Source organism: Akebia trifoliata, chromosome 11 (assembly GCF_017979445.1).
Source record: "Akebia trifoliata isolate Shusen 1 chromosome 11, ASM1797944v1, whole genome shotgun sequence".
NCBI lineage: Eukaryota > Viridiplantae > Streptophyta > Magnoliopsida > Ranunculales > Lardizabalaceae > Akebia > Akebia trifoliata.
Genome location: NC_141385.1, coordinates 49537485 through 49552454, shown reverse-complemented (window position 1 = coordinate 49552454; position 14970 = coordinate 49537485). Strand labels below are relative to the sequence as shown.

General features: G+C 34.5%; 2 protein-coding genes across 3 annotated transcripts; one reads left to right on the top strand and one right to left on the bottom strand.

Annotated features, from left to right (window-relative positions):
• Nucleotides 1-4583: 4583 nt before the first annotated feature.
• On the top strand, nt 4584-7829 carry LOC147392385 (uncharacterized). 2 transcript variants are annotated; one of them, XM_086458245.1, is made up of 3 exons: nt 4584-4774; nt 4918-5928; nt 7198-7829. In XM_086458245.1, the coding sequence occupies exon 2, from the start codon at nt 4926-4928 to the stop codon at nt 5889-5891; it is 966 nt and encodes a 321-aa protein (XP_086314371.1). In that variant the 5' UTR covers nt 4584-4774; nt 4918-4925; the 3' UTR covers nt 5892-5928; nt 7198-7829. The 2 variants fall into 2 exon arrangements, with proteins under 2 accessions (XP_086314371.1, XP_086314370.1); XM_086458244.1 differs by lacking the exon at nt 7198-7829 and having other exon boundaries at nt 4585-4774; nt 4918-6210.
• Nucleotides 7830-10091: 2262 nt separating this feature from the next.
• On the bottom strand, nt 10092-14080 carry LOC147392384 (uncharacterized). The gene is made up of 4 exons (XM_086458247.1): nt 13830-14080; nt 13093-13715; nt 12896-12994; nt 10092-10399 (listed from the first exon to the last, which is right to left on the bottom strand). The coding sequence occupies exons 1-3, from the start codon at nt 13906-13908 to the stop codon at nt 12902-12904; spliced, it is 795 nt and encodes a 264-aa protein (XP_086314373.1). The 5' UTR covers nt 13909-14080; the 3' UTR covers nt 10092-10399; nt 12896-12901.
• Between the last annotated feature and the right edge of the window lie 890 nt (nt 14081-14970).

Here is a 14970-nt window from a genome sequence, read left to right as displayed (position 1 = left end):
TCATCACCATCAAGAATTATTTATTTACTCTTCATTAGAAGTATTGATTGTGCAAAGTGGATAATTGTATCTATCTAAAAAATATTTACGGGAGTCATGACAATTTTATCTAGGACTGCAACTCGGCTGGACCAAGCCATGGGGATTAACCCGCTCCCAACTCTCACTAGACAAGTGTCAACCCATGCCTGCACTCCACTTGACCTTGGGTATGAAATACTTTAACCAAACCCAACCCAAGTCAGGTTGGTCGAGTTGGCTCATTCCTCATTAATATTAAATAAAATGATAATGGTTAATATTAAGATAATGTGTTATGTAAAAAAAATTATGAAATTTACAATTATTTTTCTTAAAAATATATTTCAAAAGTTCACATGCTTGAAATTATAAACAAATGTAAAGAAAACAATGATGATTAGCTAAAGTTTGAAACGTGAATTGTTAATGAGAAATAAACAAAGATATTTAAAATATTTTTAAATTATAATCATATTAGGTTTGGGCTCAGGCAATTCTAGCAACCTAATGTGTATGTTCGAATCCAATTTGATTTGATTCGGTTAAAATTTTGTTTACCCAAACTCAAGCTAGAATCGTAGCTAATTGTTTCCAAACTGACCCAAGGTCGGGTTGAACCAATCTGATTTGAGTTTGACCTGTCTAAGGAGAACGAAAAGAAATATACCAAACAATAAGGTAGGAGTTAAAAAAAAAATAACAAATTGAGGGGTTGGGGGAGGATGGTTTTATGAAAATAGCCAAGTACTAGCAAAAAATAAAAAATTATTTTTATGAAAATTATCATGGCTGTGTCAGTAAACTACATGACTGTTTTAGAATTTTTTTGTTTTTTTTTGTTTTTTGTTTTGTTGAAGGTGTACGAGCAGGAAATCGAGGTTAAGTGGCGCTCCAGGTTACACAACAAAATTAAGCCGAAATGAATCTGTAACTAAGCCGAGCCACAAATAATGCCTTTAAAACGGCAAAAGAAGGGGTCACACTCAAACCAACGGGAATCACATGCGGTCACATGATTTTCACAAAGAAAAAACCTCTACTGTCCAAGGTCGATGGACACCGAGTATCCAACTTACAGCATATATGACTTGATGATTCCTAGAGATACAATGGTTCTAATCCAAGGAATCTCAGCCAGTCGTTGGACAGTTGTTATCTAAAGCAATAAAGACCTTAGAAAAGTCATTTCCTCGAACCTACCACCACCCCCATGTGCCCCCACCCTCCCACACCACCGGCCCTGATATTCATTCATCAATGACTGCCACGTGTCTATTAAAATGGTCCCACCAAAGTGACTGTGGTGGGCCCCAACTACAGCCACTGGTGTTGTTTCCGAGGAGGAAACCAGTTGGCGATTTACTGCGGAGACACAGTCCCACATGTGATGGGGGGATTTGCATGTGAGATATTGTCGGGTATATGGGGCTCCATGTGATCAGACCCGATGGATCTCTCTCCCTTGATGGGGTACATCTGGTCGTATTTTAACTATATTATATTTCTTGGATCACCACCCTTTATAATATAAAATATTTCTTTTACCCAATTTGGACATCTACCATTATCTAAAGAAGATCTTAACATTGTATTTGGTCGTTTTAAAGGTATAGTGTGTACGTGTCCTATGTTGTTCCGTACAGTTGTTTTGTTTGTTTATACTTTATTAATTAGTGGGCCCGGCAACAGTTGTGGTGGTCAATGTATCACATAAAGGCCATTAATCGGGTAAGCTAACCCCACTAACCCGACCCGACCCGACCCGACCAGCTTGAAAAATATCTGGCTAACATAGTGAGGAAAAATGCCTTACTAGCCTTATCCCCCAATCTAAAGACCTCGAGATTTGTTATGAATATTAAGAATTTGTCTTGCAAATCTCGAGATCTTCTTGATGGTTATGAGGCTTAATAACGCCTTCTTTTTTTTCCTTACTATGGTAGTAAGGCTAGTTGAACTCTTAAAGAAATTAATATGACTTACCACCTACCTACTTGGAGAATATTGAAATACTTTTCAAAGATATGAGATACACCTTGACCTTAATCTTCTCTGTTAAAAAAAGATCTAATGCCGTCTTCTTCGACATATAATCAAAATTACTGGATTTTTCTTCTCAAATCAGTAGTCTTCAATTTTTTTATGTAATTTTTAGTTTCCCTTATCTTTAATCTTAAGATTTTATTTACTTTAATCTTCAAATCTCAATGACAATATAGGATTTTGGAGAAGTAGAAGACGGAGAATTCTTGGATTATGGTATAGTTGGAAACGATTGATTAAGAATTTACCATATAACTTGAAGTTGACAGTTTTTTTATAGAAAAATCAAGGATTTTTAACTAAAGGTTGAAGACGAGGATATTTAAGTCATTTGTCATTAGTCTACCAGAGAGGATCAAGAGTTATATCACGGGCACTGAGATAAATGGGCCACTGCTAATTGGGTCTCAAAATCCAAGCCCAAGCATGTCCCATCTAATGACTGGAATGAGCCAAATTAAAGCACCTATGCCCAAGTCTTGCCTAGAATTTTCATATATGTGTTATAAGTATACCTTTCATATATTATAATATAAGTTTTTGAATCAGACCTGACCCCTAACAGATTTTGTGCCAAACAGGAACCGAATCCAAAACATGAATAGGAGGATCTAGCCCAATAAAAAATGGGCCTAACAACCCTACCACGATGGGCCAAGCTAGACTAAAACTTGACCCATCGACAGCCCAAATGGTGAGTGGAATCTCCTTCATAATGCCATCTATGCCATCTAGAGACGAACAAAATTGCAAATGTGGACAGAGGATGCATCATAAACTTAAAAAAGGTGCATGTGTCATCCGTGTCAAAATACACATCAAAGAAATCTTATTAAGGCGACTATGTAACCATAGGTGATAAAGACACAGAACCATAGATATTTTCTTCGGGATACATAAGGATAAAGAGCTAGGGTTATGTGCCCTTGCCACGAATAGACCATGTATGTGTCATTGTGTCATTGTGTCATTTTATTATTAGTCTATGTAAATTTTTGCGACCATGTGATAGTAAATTTAGGTTGATAAATTCTTAGAGCTTCCTTGAATTGATATTGGATTTCTATCGTAGTTGTACAACTCGAAAACTTGACTTGATACAATAATTCACAAGTTGACTTGGATCAACCAAACAAAATTATTTTGTGCTTAAAAAGTTTTAAAAATGAATCATATTTTTCTTTTGTTGTCCATAAAGGTTATTCAAATAGCCGAAGAGTCGTGATAAATTAATGCATTTGACATCGCATGTGTACAAAACCATAAATCTTTTTCTTTGGAATACACGAGGTGAAAGGATTTGTGGTTCCATGCACATGCCGCGTCATTATTGCATCAATTTTAATGAGTAAGTTTATCGTTAGTTATAGTCGAATAAATTTTGTGGATATGATAGCAACAAATCCTTATTGAGAAGATTTGGGTTTTGTTTTTCTTCTATTTCATCTTATTATTCAAAATCAATAATTCTATGATTGAGATTGATTTTATATTTGATTTCACCATCTTCAACTAAGTTTGGGGTTTTTTTTTTTTTTAAGAGAAAAAATTACTTAAAGGTCTCTGGTGGAGGGATTTTTTTTTATCTAAATAATCCCTAACTTTTAAGACTTCTCTAAATAATCCATTTAGTAAAACTTTTCTTTCTAATCAGTTATTGAACCTCACTCCTCACATTTCTCACGATTGAAATGTCGAATGTGCCTAATCATTCAAACTTGTCATTTTCATCCAAAAATTAGATTTTAGGCATCCCAATCAAATTTAGGAGATTTCATTATGACATTAAGGATTTGAGAAAAAAAAGAATCATTTTCAAGTATTTTAAAGACGTATGTAGAAAATTAGGTTTTTTCAAAAAAAATTATTTCATTTTTAGATGAAAATTGATCAAAGATAATTCTTTTGATTTGAAATTATCAAGCTTTTAGTCAATCCTTTCATGTATTTTAGTCAATAAATTTTGAAAAAACGAGTGAATTTTACATTGTTGAATTCAATAATAAAAAGTAGTGACCTCGATAATAAATAAAAGTTGTGAATTCAACAATAAAAATGTTGATCTCGACAATAAATAAAAAATAGTGAGTTCTACAATAACGATGGACCATAAGAAAAAATAAAGTTTACTAAATGAACTATCAACCTATCGTCTAAAATTCAAGGACTAATAAGAAAGAAAATCCTTTGCCATGGACTTTTAAGTAATTTTTATTTTATTTTATTTATTTATTATTAAAGGATTGTCAAATTGAAGATATCTGCCTAAGACTTATAGTATCGGTGGGGCCAAATATTTTTGCCACGTGGTGTCTTAGAGTTGAGACTGACATCATTTTGGCTATCTCCGAATCAACAGTTACGTTTGGATTTAGTTGACAAGTATATATCAACTGATGTGTGTCTTACGGTACCTCGTTATGACAGGTGTACATTATTTTTGTATCTCGAGGAAGATCAACGGTATAATCATGAGCAAAAAAACGACTTGAAGCGGAAATTAACGCAGACCAAAGAAAAGGGATTGGGGAATAACGAACCAAACCCTAATCGAATCGTTTCCACATTCCACAACGAACGAAAGGTGGCGAGTCTCTCTCATAAAAGCCCTCTTTCTGCAAAAAAAAATTCATTTTTTTGTCCTAAAGAAGAACAAAGATCAGATAGGGTTTTTTTTCTCTCTCTCTCTCTCACGTGAAACCCTAAAAACGTAAATCCTCTTTTCTCTCATTTTCTTAGATATTTAAATCCATCTTTCTTTAATCCTTATTTGTTTTTCTCATTTTCTCTAATTTGATTTCTGTTATTTATTTATTTTTGTGTGTTTTGTTCACTCACTCTCTTTCTCTCTAGGTTCATCAATGGCGGACGAAGCAATAGTTAACGGTGTAGCATCTGATGTTGATGATCAGACAGCGAAGGATGATGGAACGTTAAAGCGTGATCTTGATGTTGTGAAGGATGTCGAAGTTTCAGAATTTGATAGAAAGATTGATGTTCTGGAACAAGAGAAATCCAAATTGATGATCGAGAATGATGATAAAAACGAAAAAATCAAGCTTTTGACGGATGAGATTGAAGGTTTGAAGAGGAATCAAGCTGAAATGAAGGAGAGATTGGACGAGAAGCAGAGAGAGATCGATGGATCTGAAGAAGATAAGAAAGCTCTGCAAGCAGTTGCGGCACGAGCGGTCGAGCTCGAGACAGAGGTCTCTCGCCTGCAACATGATCTGATCTCGACGATGTCGGAAAGTCAAGAAACAGTTGCAGAGCTTCGGGATCTTAAAAGTTCCTTTGATGCTATGAAACAGAGCAATCTAGAGAATGAATCGAAGGTTAAGGATCTAGAGAGGGAGAAAGTTTCTCTTCTGGAACGGTTGGAGGAGGCAGAAAAAGCGAATAAATCTTCGAAAGCGGAGAACGAAACTAGAATCCGTAATTTGGAGGAGAAAATATCGATTAATGGGGCCAAAGAAATTGAAATTTCGGAGAAAGAATGTGAAGTTCTTCAATTGCAGAAGGAGAAAAAAGAATTAGGAACCCTAAAGGATTCTCTTGAAGCAACTTTGAAACAATCTGAGGAGAAAGTTAAGGAGCTGGAAGTGAAGGTTAATCAATTGCAGAGCCAATTGAACAAATCAGAGAAGATGATTAGCGACTTGAAGGAGACAAACTCGGTGATGAATGATGCAGGTGAGAGCAAGATCACAGAGAAGGGATTGAAAAGTTTGAAGCTTCAATGGCCGGCTGCCGTAGCATCCACGGGAACTGTTGCAGCAGCAGCTGCGGCAGCTGTGTTCTACATCAGCTACGCAAAGAGAAGGTAGAGAGAGAAACAGAGTGATAGAGAGAACAACTGAAGAGGTTAGTGTTTTCTTCTCTTGGTGTGGTAATGTGTTGGTTTCATAATGATTCTGATTTTGGGGATATTTTTGTTGAGAATCAACTTTTTTTCTTTATGAATAATAAGAACTTACAAGTCTATTTGTAGCTGAAATCCAACAACTTAGGTTATATCTTTTCTCCATTTTAGTTGTGGTTTTGGTTCTGCAATTTGAGTAGTACATAAATATTAGTTCATAACACATATTCACCATGTAAAACAATGATCTATGTTTTGGTGTAAGCTCACAGATTTTGCTTGAATTTGCTTTCTTTTGAATCAATATTTGATTTTTGTCTTCTTTTTTATTTATTTAATGGGTATGCTTTATAATCTTGATCTTGACAAGGAAGACACCAATGATCCAAACCACAAAGTAGTTGTGTTTGGCGGGGGACTGGCTGTGCAAAGGGTGGATTGGTGTTAACGAATTTCACTGCCTTGGTACAGACTAATTCTGTTCTTTGGCTTTGTTTCTCAATTCCTTCGATGAAAAACTCGAAGATTACAGATTAGGGTGAACAGCTCCATATTGAGTCTGAGTTCTATAATTAAATAAAATTTTATTTTCCTTGAAAAATAATTGTGAAAAACAATGAAATAATGGTAAATAACCACTTCTATAGCATAATTTACCTGCATTTGTTTATGGATGGAATTATTTTACATCTGATATATTATCTTATATTCAGAAAGATCTCAATTCATTATTATCAATGGCTGGTATGCCTAGAGCATGAGTGCATGACCACTTGATGAAATATGGAAGGTAATGGAGTAAATGGGGATGACACCACGAGAAGGTGGTGTTCTTTGTCTAGTGGGTATTGTAACTGGTATTCATGTGAAAAACAGCTTTTTGAGTATATATATATATGACCTTATATAACTATTATAATGTACACTGTCATTTCCTTATGTTTTCTGTTTAGTTCTATAATCATCGTCGTCACCCTCCTCCTCGAAGCTTTATGTTCTGAAAACTAAATTATCTTTTTGATGAGAAAAAAATAATTCAATTAACTATATAATTTAACATGCTTAGGTGAATGGTGGTTTTGTTGGTAGATATAGATAGATGGTTAAGAAGATATATATTGGAGGATTTTACTTTTGGAAAGAGAGATGTGCAAATGAGGTCGCATATGCTAGTCTCATACCCCAGATTATGCTATCTTCTATGTGATGGCATATTTTTGTGTGCGATGGCATATGTGATTTTTGCGATGATATATATTTTTTTCTTGCAGCATGTGCTGGTTGCACATGGTCACGTTTACTATTTAACAACATTGGATGTGAGGAAGCAAGGTGGAAGGAAAACAACATTATCCGACGTTGACGCTATTCTTGTACCTCACCATTTCTGTCTGCTGTCATTTGTTTCTTTTCCTTTTGAATTCTTCATGTAATCTATCCTTTCAAAATTTTGAAGGGAAACTAATGCAAATAAAACTCCACGATCTATCTTCATGTGGTGGAGATTAAATACTCGATCTACTCTGCATTTTCCATTTAAGACAAGTGCAGTTGTTGGCCAGACCAATAACAAAAGACTTGGCTTTGAATAGAGTGGACTGTAGGAACATAACCATTTTACCTTTCCCCAAATCTTTGGGATAAGGTTCAGTTGTCTCGTTGTTGAACTCCAGCAAACCATTAGATGAAGAGATTCAGTTTCCCCTGTTTTTCTTTCCGTCCTCTTAGATGGGTGTTCAAATTCACTTGGTAGAAGGCCCTTTTGTTACTTCCTTCCATATTTCTTCGTGACAAAAAATGCCTTCTCATTCTTCCAGTCTAGGGACTGCGCTCATCTTTGCTTAGTTATCTCACCCACACTCCTTACTTCAAACTTATTACTTGATTTTCCCTTTTCTATTCAAACACTGAACCCCATTTTTCTCGGCAACATAGGGAAGATATTTCAATCCAATTTTGATTTTGTGAAATATCATGATTTGAATGTGGATATATTTTGGACCAATGGTTTGGATTGATCCTAGTCTCCTAGGGCAGTGGTTGAAGTATGTGAAGGTGTTAGAATTTGTCTTCCAACACCCTTGTCACCACTACTGCCCTTGTTGAAGCTGAAATGAAATATTGACTTAAAAACAATTAATATTTCCAGAATGTTTTGGTTTTCGGTGTGAGCAAAATATTATAAATGGAAACAAGATATTAATGGTAAACCTTGAATACCACAATCTTACCCCAGTCGACATTTAGAGAGAAAGAGAAAGAGAGAGAGAAAGGAAGACGAAAACTAGAAGAGGATATGAAATTCAAAATATAAAAATAAAAATAAAAAAAATGTAAAAGGATTTCTCAATGTTTATTGTGAGATAAAATAGAATGGTCTTTATTTTGAGGAGGAGAAAAAAAAGATGCGTAACTTCAGAGCTTAACCATTTAAGATGATCTCTTAAGGGTTAATTAAAGCGAAATGCTGCATTTTTTAGCATATATAATTTATTATAATGTTGGTTGCGTCTTGTGCATTTGGCAAATGTGGATAATTTAAATGGATTATTATTAACTTTATGGTGATTTAGGCATAGCCCTCCTTGTTTTTGGTAAATATTTGAGATACCCCATGTTATCAAACTGATGACAGATCTCGGTCTACCTATAAAGACCAGCAGAAAATGACTTAAATCCTCTTGTTTGTCTTCAACCTCTGGTCAAGAAGCCTTGATTTTTGTGGATCTCGGTCCATTCAACCTTTACTCATATAGAGATAGGGTTATATGGACCGAAGGACTATCTATCTCTATGGATCACATGTCAATGTGGCACCCAAAATCACATCAGGCTGTCACGTGTATGTGAAACATGAAATTTTATATACTTTCAAAAAATAAAAAAATATCATTTGTCTTTAATCTTTAGTCAAGAAACCTTGATTTTTCTTCTTAAAATCAATCATCTTCAAATTGTGGGTAAAATTATTTTTAAATCTACTGAACACTTAGTAGAAAATCATTTATTTCTCTACCTAAATATCCACATCTTCTTCCTCCGCAAAATTCAAAATCCAAAATCATATTTTATTATTAATAGTTGAAGGTTGAAAGGGATAGAATCTCAAGGTTAAAGATTTATTATATGTATATGCTTTGGTAAGAGTTCCTTCATCGGATTCCATGGGGCATTTCAATTTTTAAATGAGGTAGTTAAAATTTTGGTAGAAAGGTTGGGGCATGAAATAACTAGAAAATGCCACGTGTGTGTTGTAATGAAGAGGGTTCCTTTGAAATTTGAAGCGTGGGCTGACCGCTTCAAAGACGGACTCTTGGTAAAGCAATGTTGATCAATGATTGCACCGAAAATTCTCATAGTGATTGGACCAGAGTGGACCCTAGTTCAGCTTTTATTTCTTAAAGTAAACCGTAAGTAAATAAAGAGGCTATTTTGAAAAAAAAATTATGTAGATATACATTTCGGACAAGTGAAGCCTATTATTAATACAGATGAGAAACTAAGAAATTTAATACGGATGTTTTCGATAAATGATGATATATGAATCTTACCTATTATTAATCTCAAGTTGTTTTCTTTCAAGCGAAATGGAAGTTTTAGGGAAACATACAGCTCTAAATAGTGTTGAATGCCCCAACCAACTTAAACTGAGGCACCCATTAGTGATGATTTCTCAAAGTTCAATCTCAATATCATTGTCAATCCAGGGTCAAGCCAAACCAATTTTGTTCTTCAATCCAATTTTATAAAAAGAATCTAAAGTTCAAGATTCATGTCAGTACATAGCACAAAAGAAGAAAAATTATCCAAAATGTTTAATTTCAAAATGCCAATTTTCCAAGGAAATACCAGAAAAATGTTAATCACATTTTAGCCTGCCTTGGACAACTGCAGAGTCAAGATTCAACAATTGATAGGTTGACAATCTCTGGACAATGAAGCATGCCTTCCTCAGCTTTTCATTTTCACCAATTGGAAACATACTTCGTTGGGATTATAGCTAGAAATAGAATTAAAGAAACAATAATGTTAATGAAAGAACATGCTTCTATAAGGCAATGAAGTCGATACAAAACTCATAGTAAAGTGGCAAAATCAAGATTACCCAACCACACAAAAAAAAAACCCCACACAAGGCATCTTTCTAAGAAATTAATACGGTACGGATCCAAGAAAACATTACCCATATAAAATTATAACAAAAAAAAAAAGCCAAGAAAGACAATTTCGCAACACTAGAAAGTTTGAATTGCATCACTATGCCTACCACAATATTGACATTGTTCATTCAAACAGATCTATTGTCAATTGTTTTTCAGGAGAAAAACTTGAACATATGATGTGATCACAACAAGATATGCTATTCAAGATATTGCTAGTCTCTATGCCTTAAAGCCCTTCTTTGACCCACCTCACAGCTTCATTGATCAAATGCTCTTCCTTTTCATCTCCAGTACCCAACATGATCCGTGTCTGCGTAAAAGAGAAAAAAAAAATAAAGACCAAGTACAACCAACAAATTTAGTGCAATTTCAAAGAGATATAATGTCTAAATCATGTATAGAATGAACAGTCGTTGTGGTATGTTGATTGAACAATTTCAACTATGAACAACTCCAGCTCTCTATGGTTTGAGGACTAATGTAGTAAAGCTTAAGAACCAGATAAAGAGGGAGGATTTAATGTGTTTCATTAAAGCCGATCATGTTGTCATGAGATAGGAACAGATGATAGATATATGCAAGAAATATTTGAAGAGTTTAATAAGAATGAAATGAGACCAAATAATATATTTTGGATTCAGATAATGAACATATGAAATAATACTGTCAACTGAGTTGAATTTCCTCCACATCAGCTTGAGACGCCTTTCAACATTGGTGACAACAGATTTGATTTGTGAAATAAGTTAAGGGAAAGATCATGTTTATCTATCATTGTCCAACCTTGTACACATCTCAGAAAAACCAAAAGTACCATATATATATATATAGATATATTTTATAAGTAAAAATTCATTAATTAAAAGCGAGATCAGACGAGATGACCAACCAAGCGAGAACTAATACAAAGAGACTACTCAATGGCAATACGGCACACCCTTTCCCAATTACCCACAAAATCCTCAAAGAATACCCCCTAAACTCCTTGAAAACCTTTGCCCAAAAAAACACAAGACTCAAAGTAGCTAGAATCATTTCCTTACAATCCATCCCAATTCCCTTGAAAGTATGACTGTTAAAAAGGGATAAATATATGACCACATCAACCATAAAAAAATTACTAGAGAAAAGGAAGAAACACATTTAACATGCAACATCTTTCTGCTTCATAAAGTATCATTTCAAGCACATCTCCTTCAAGGGGAGCGTGAGACATTCAACACCATGAAAAACCTGAATAACTTCAAAGAACGTGTCTATTATCAGCAATATATGATTTGTCGTGTTCTGTGAACAACATCCTATTTATCTTCTTCAATTCTAGTTGTCTCCCTTTCTTAATTCCCATATTTGGATCATGTACTTTCTATTCACATTCTGTTGACAAAGCGATAAGTTCAATCCTCATTCCATCTTATTATGTGATGTATCATATCATATCTATTAAAAGGAAAAGAGTCAATCAACCCATATTCCTCTGACTCTATGGAGTGTGGACTTGGGAAATGAAAGATGAAATCGGTTCCCGGAAATCAAGGATTGAATTGAGAGAGAGAATTAGTTGGTGATTCGCTTCCTATCAGAGGCTGATTGGAAAACTGATTTACCTATTGAGTATTAGACTAGAATTGGCAGATGTTATGATATCTCAGTTCCACAAGAAGCCATTATTAATGATTCAGAGCACACAAACACCTCATATCTTCCTTTTCAAGGTTGATTGGAGCAGGATAACACTTGAACAAAGGTATATTTTAAGTTACATTATACTTTACGATGTGTCCTGCTGCCCCAAGTAAACAAAGGGACACCTTCTGTCTCAGATGTTCAAGTTATAATATCTAGTTTCGTTGATCCTAGTCCATACCCTCACTTGTGATTCAGAGGGAAAAATGGTAAATATAATATCCTAGGCCTAGTAAAAAAAATTATTCTTTTATCAGAACAAATTAATGTCACAAGCAAAATTTAAAGAAATAAAAGTCAGGACAATTACGGGTCTCAATTATTGCATGAGAAAATGGTTTTCCTTGGAAAATATCGTTGATATTATGCCATAAATGGATGTACCAAACAAAGATTGTAGGAGGTATACTAGAAATCAAGTAATGTAAAATCCAAGCTCATATGAAATTGGATGAAAAGATAAATCAAGTTGACACCCTCCTGAACCCTCAAGGAGGGTCCTCCAATATGTATGATGCACAGATGTCTTCGATGCTATTGTGGTGTAGGAAAGTTGGTGAGTCTGCCAATAGTACAAATTGGGAATGGTCGCTCCCTTAAGAGTAGAAGCTTCTGTTGAAACTTTGTCATGGATCATGCTTCCTTTTCCAAAAATAAAATTTGTCATTTGTGCAAAAAAGAATAGAACCAAAAACAATGAGAAAGCAAAACCCACTATAAGCTATCACAAGGAAATTTATCATTGTTTACTGATTCCCCAATAGAAGCTTATAAACTTTGCTATTTAAACCACTCCTGAGGTGTGAAACTCTACTACTTATCTTCACCAGTTTGTCCCTAAAGAAGAATCAATTCTTCTAACTGTAAATCGTGTCTTAAATCACATACGGAGAAAAACATAATCATTAGAACTACTATATATACTAACTGTGGTGATCATATAATACTTGAGAAACGATATTTGAAAGAAAACCCAAACAGGCACAATCGATCTACAACAAGAATAACTACAAACCCAAATTTTGTATCTAGCACATATACGATTCAATTAGCTAACAAACATATTAGGAAGTAATTGTGTAAATAAACAAATAGATTTCTCAAGAAAAGTTTTGTTCACCTAGAATCATCTATTGGAGCCCATTAGAACATCAAACAATCCACAGCAACTTTTCCATGAAGTGGGTTGTACCCTTGGTGGAGCCGAAGCTATCAATCGCTGCCGACACAATTCAAAAAATAATATAAAATAAAGTCCACAACTGTTTGCTTAAAATTAAATGATCCTAATATCATATTTCATTATCCTTTACGAACCTGGTTGTCCGAGTTTTTGGGAGTCTCAGATTCTTTCTGATCTTCTCCACAATTACTATTCTCAACTTCATCACTCTTCCCAACCAATAGTAGCAACGTTTTCTCTTCAATTTCCTTAGATGGCAAATCGATCAAACTCAAATCCCCAATTTTCTCAGCCGGGGCAACTTCTGGAACCCTTTCAACTGGATCAACAATTACCACCCCTTGAAGCTGCTTGATCGGATCGACAGCTGACGTCATTTCCTTCTCCGAAGTACAAATCATCCCCTTTTCTTCCTCATCCAATTTTGGCACCTCTTTCATCATGTTTGGGTGAGACTCTTCATCCAAGCTACAACCAGAGGTCCTCGTTGAAAGGCCTCCATTTTCCACCACCACTTGATCCTCAATGGGTTTCTTCAAATCCCTAAAAACATCCTCCCCATTATTCCCAATTTGAGATCTTTCCATCAAATTGGTATCTGCAGCGGCCACCGATCCAATCGAGATCGCCAAAGAAACCCTTTGATCTTCCACTTCATCATGGTCTGATTGGTGATGGTTTTGTTCTTGAGATGTTGAGGAACTAACCTCACCACTGTCACTCCCTTTCTCATAATTGGATCTGGGATCACCATTTCCTGTATATTTGGAGATATACAGAGCCAAAGACCACTAATTAAAGATAGAAGAGAAGAGATTACAAATGATGATGTAGAAAATAAATGCTGATGTAAGAGAAGTAGTATAAGTACCTTGTTGAGATTTATATTTATTGGTTTTATTTTGCTTCTTTTTCTTGGCAGCTCTCTTCTTCCTTGTACCTGAAGCCATGTTTGATCGATTGGAGCTCTATCTCTCTGTTTTTTTTTATCTTTCTCTCTATATTCTGTTTTTCTGTTTTTTGAGAGAGAAAGAGAGAGAGAGAGAGAGTTAGGTTTGGGTTCAAATTAAAAGGTTTTGACGGATGGAGAGTAATGGGCGGGAGATTAGAAAACGCCACAAATTGAGGAAAAGGAACCGATTGGTGTGGATTTCGCCACCACATTGATTAATACCCACTCCCTTTCCTTATTACCCCCTCAAGATATTGATTAATATTTGATATCCTCCTTCTGAGTTTTTAAACTTTGGACATGACCCTTGACCTTGGACTTATGAAAGAAATATATAGAAAATGACATAAATGCTCTTATCTTCCATCTCTTAGCCAATATTTCCTTTGGGTGGGTATTTGTTTGATAACATTGTTTTAAAAATCAAATACTATTTGTTGAAGAGTTGTGCTAATTGACTTGACAGTTTACAGATAACCATTGATTTATTTTCTCGAGATACAAGTTAGAATATCAACGATTTTTTATGCATTGTCTGGTCAACTCAATGTTGGACACATTGTCCAAAACTGGTAGTATAGCATTTTCTTTTGTCGAATTGGTCGGACTCTGGTTCAATTCAATTGGACCAATGTAAATTTTTAAAATATTTAAAAACATGTATACATTTTTATTCTTAATTAAAGGACACTACTCGCAAAGATAAAGATTCGTTAGCCCAACTGATTTAATTAATAAATCCAACCTGAACCCAAATGTATTATTAGTTCGGTCCAATTTTTAAAACACTATTTGATAATTCATTTTCAAAGGAATATGAATCCCTTTGGAAATAAATGCCAATTATATTATCATGCCATTATATTATGAATATCACAATGAAGACTTTTATTATAAAATTAAATTATAAATAAATACACGTTACAATTATGATATTGTGGCAATATCACAACTCAAAATGAATTTCATAATTTGATTATACATAAGAAAATATCATAAAAATAGATATAAAAATTATATTTTTCAAGAAAAAATTGATTTTTTCACTCATTTTCCTTGG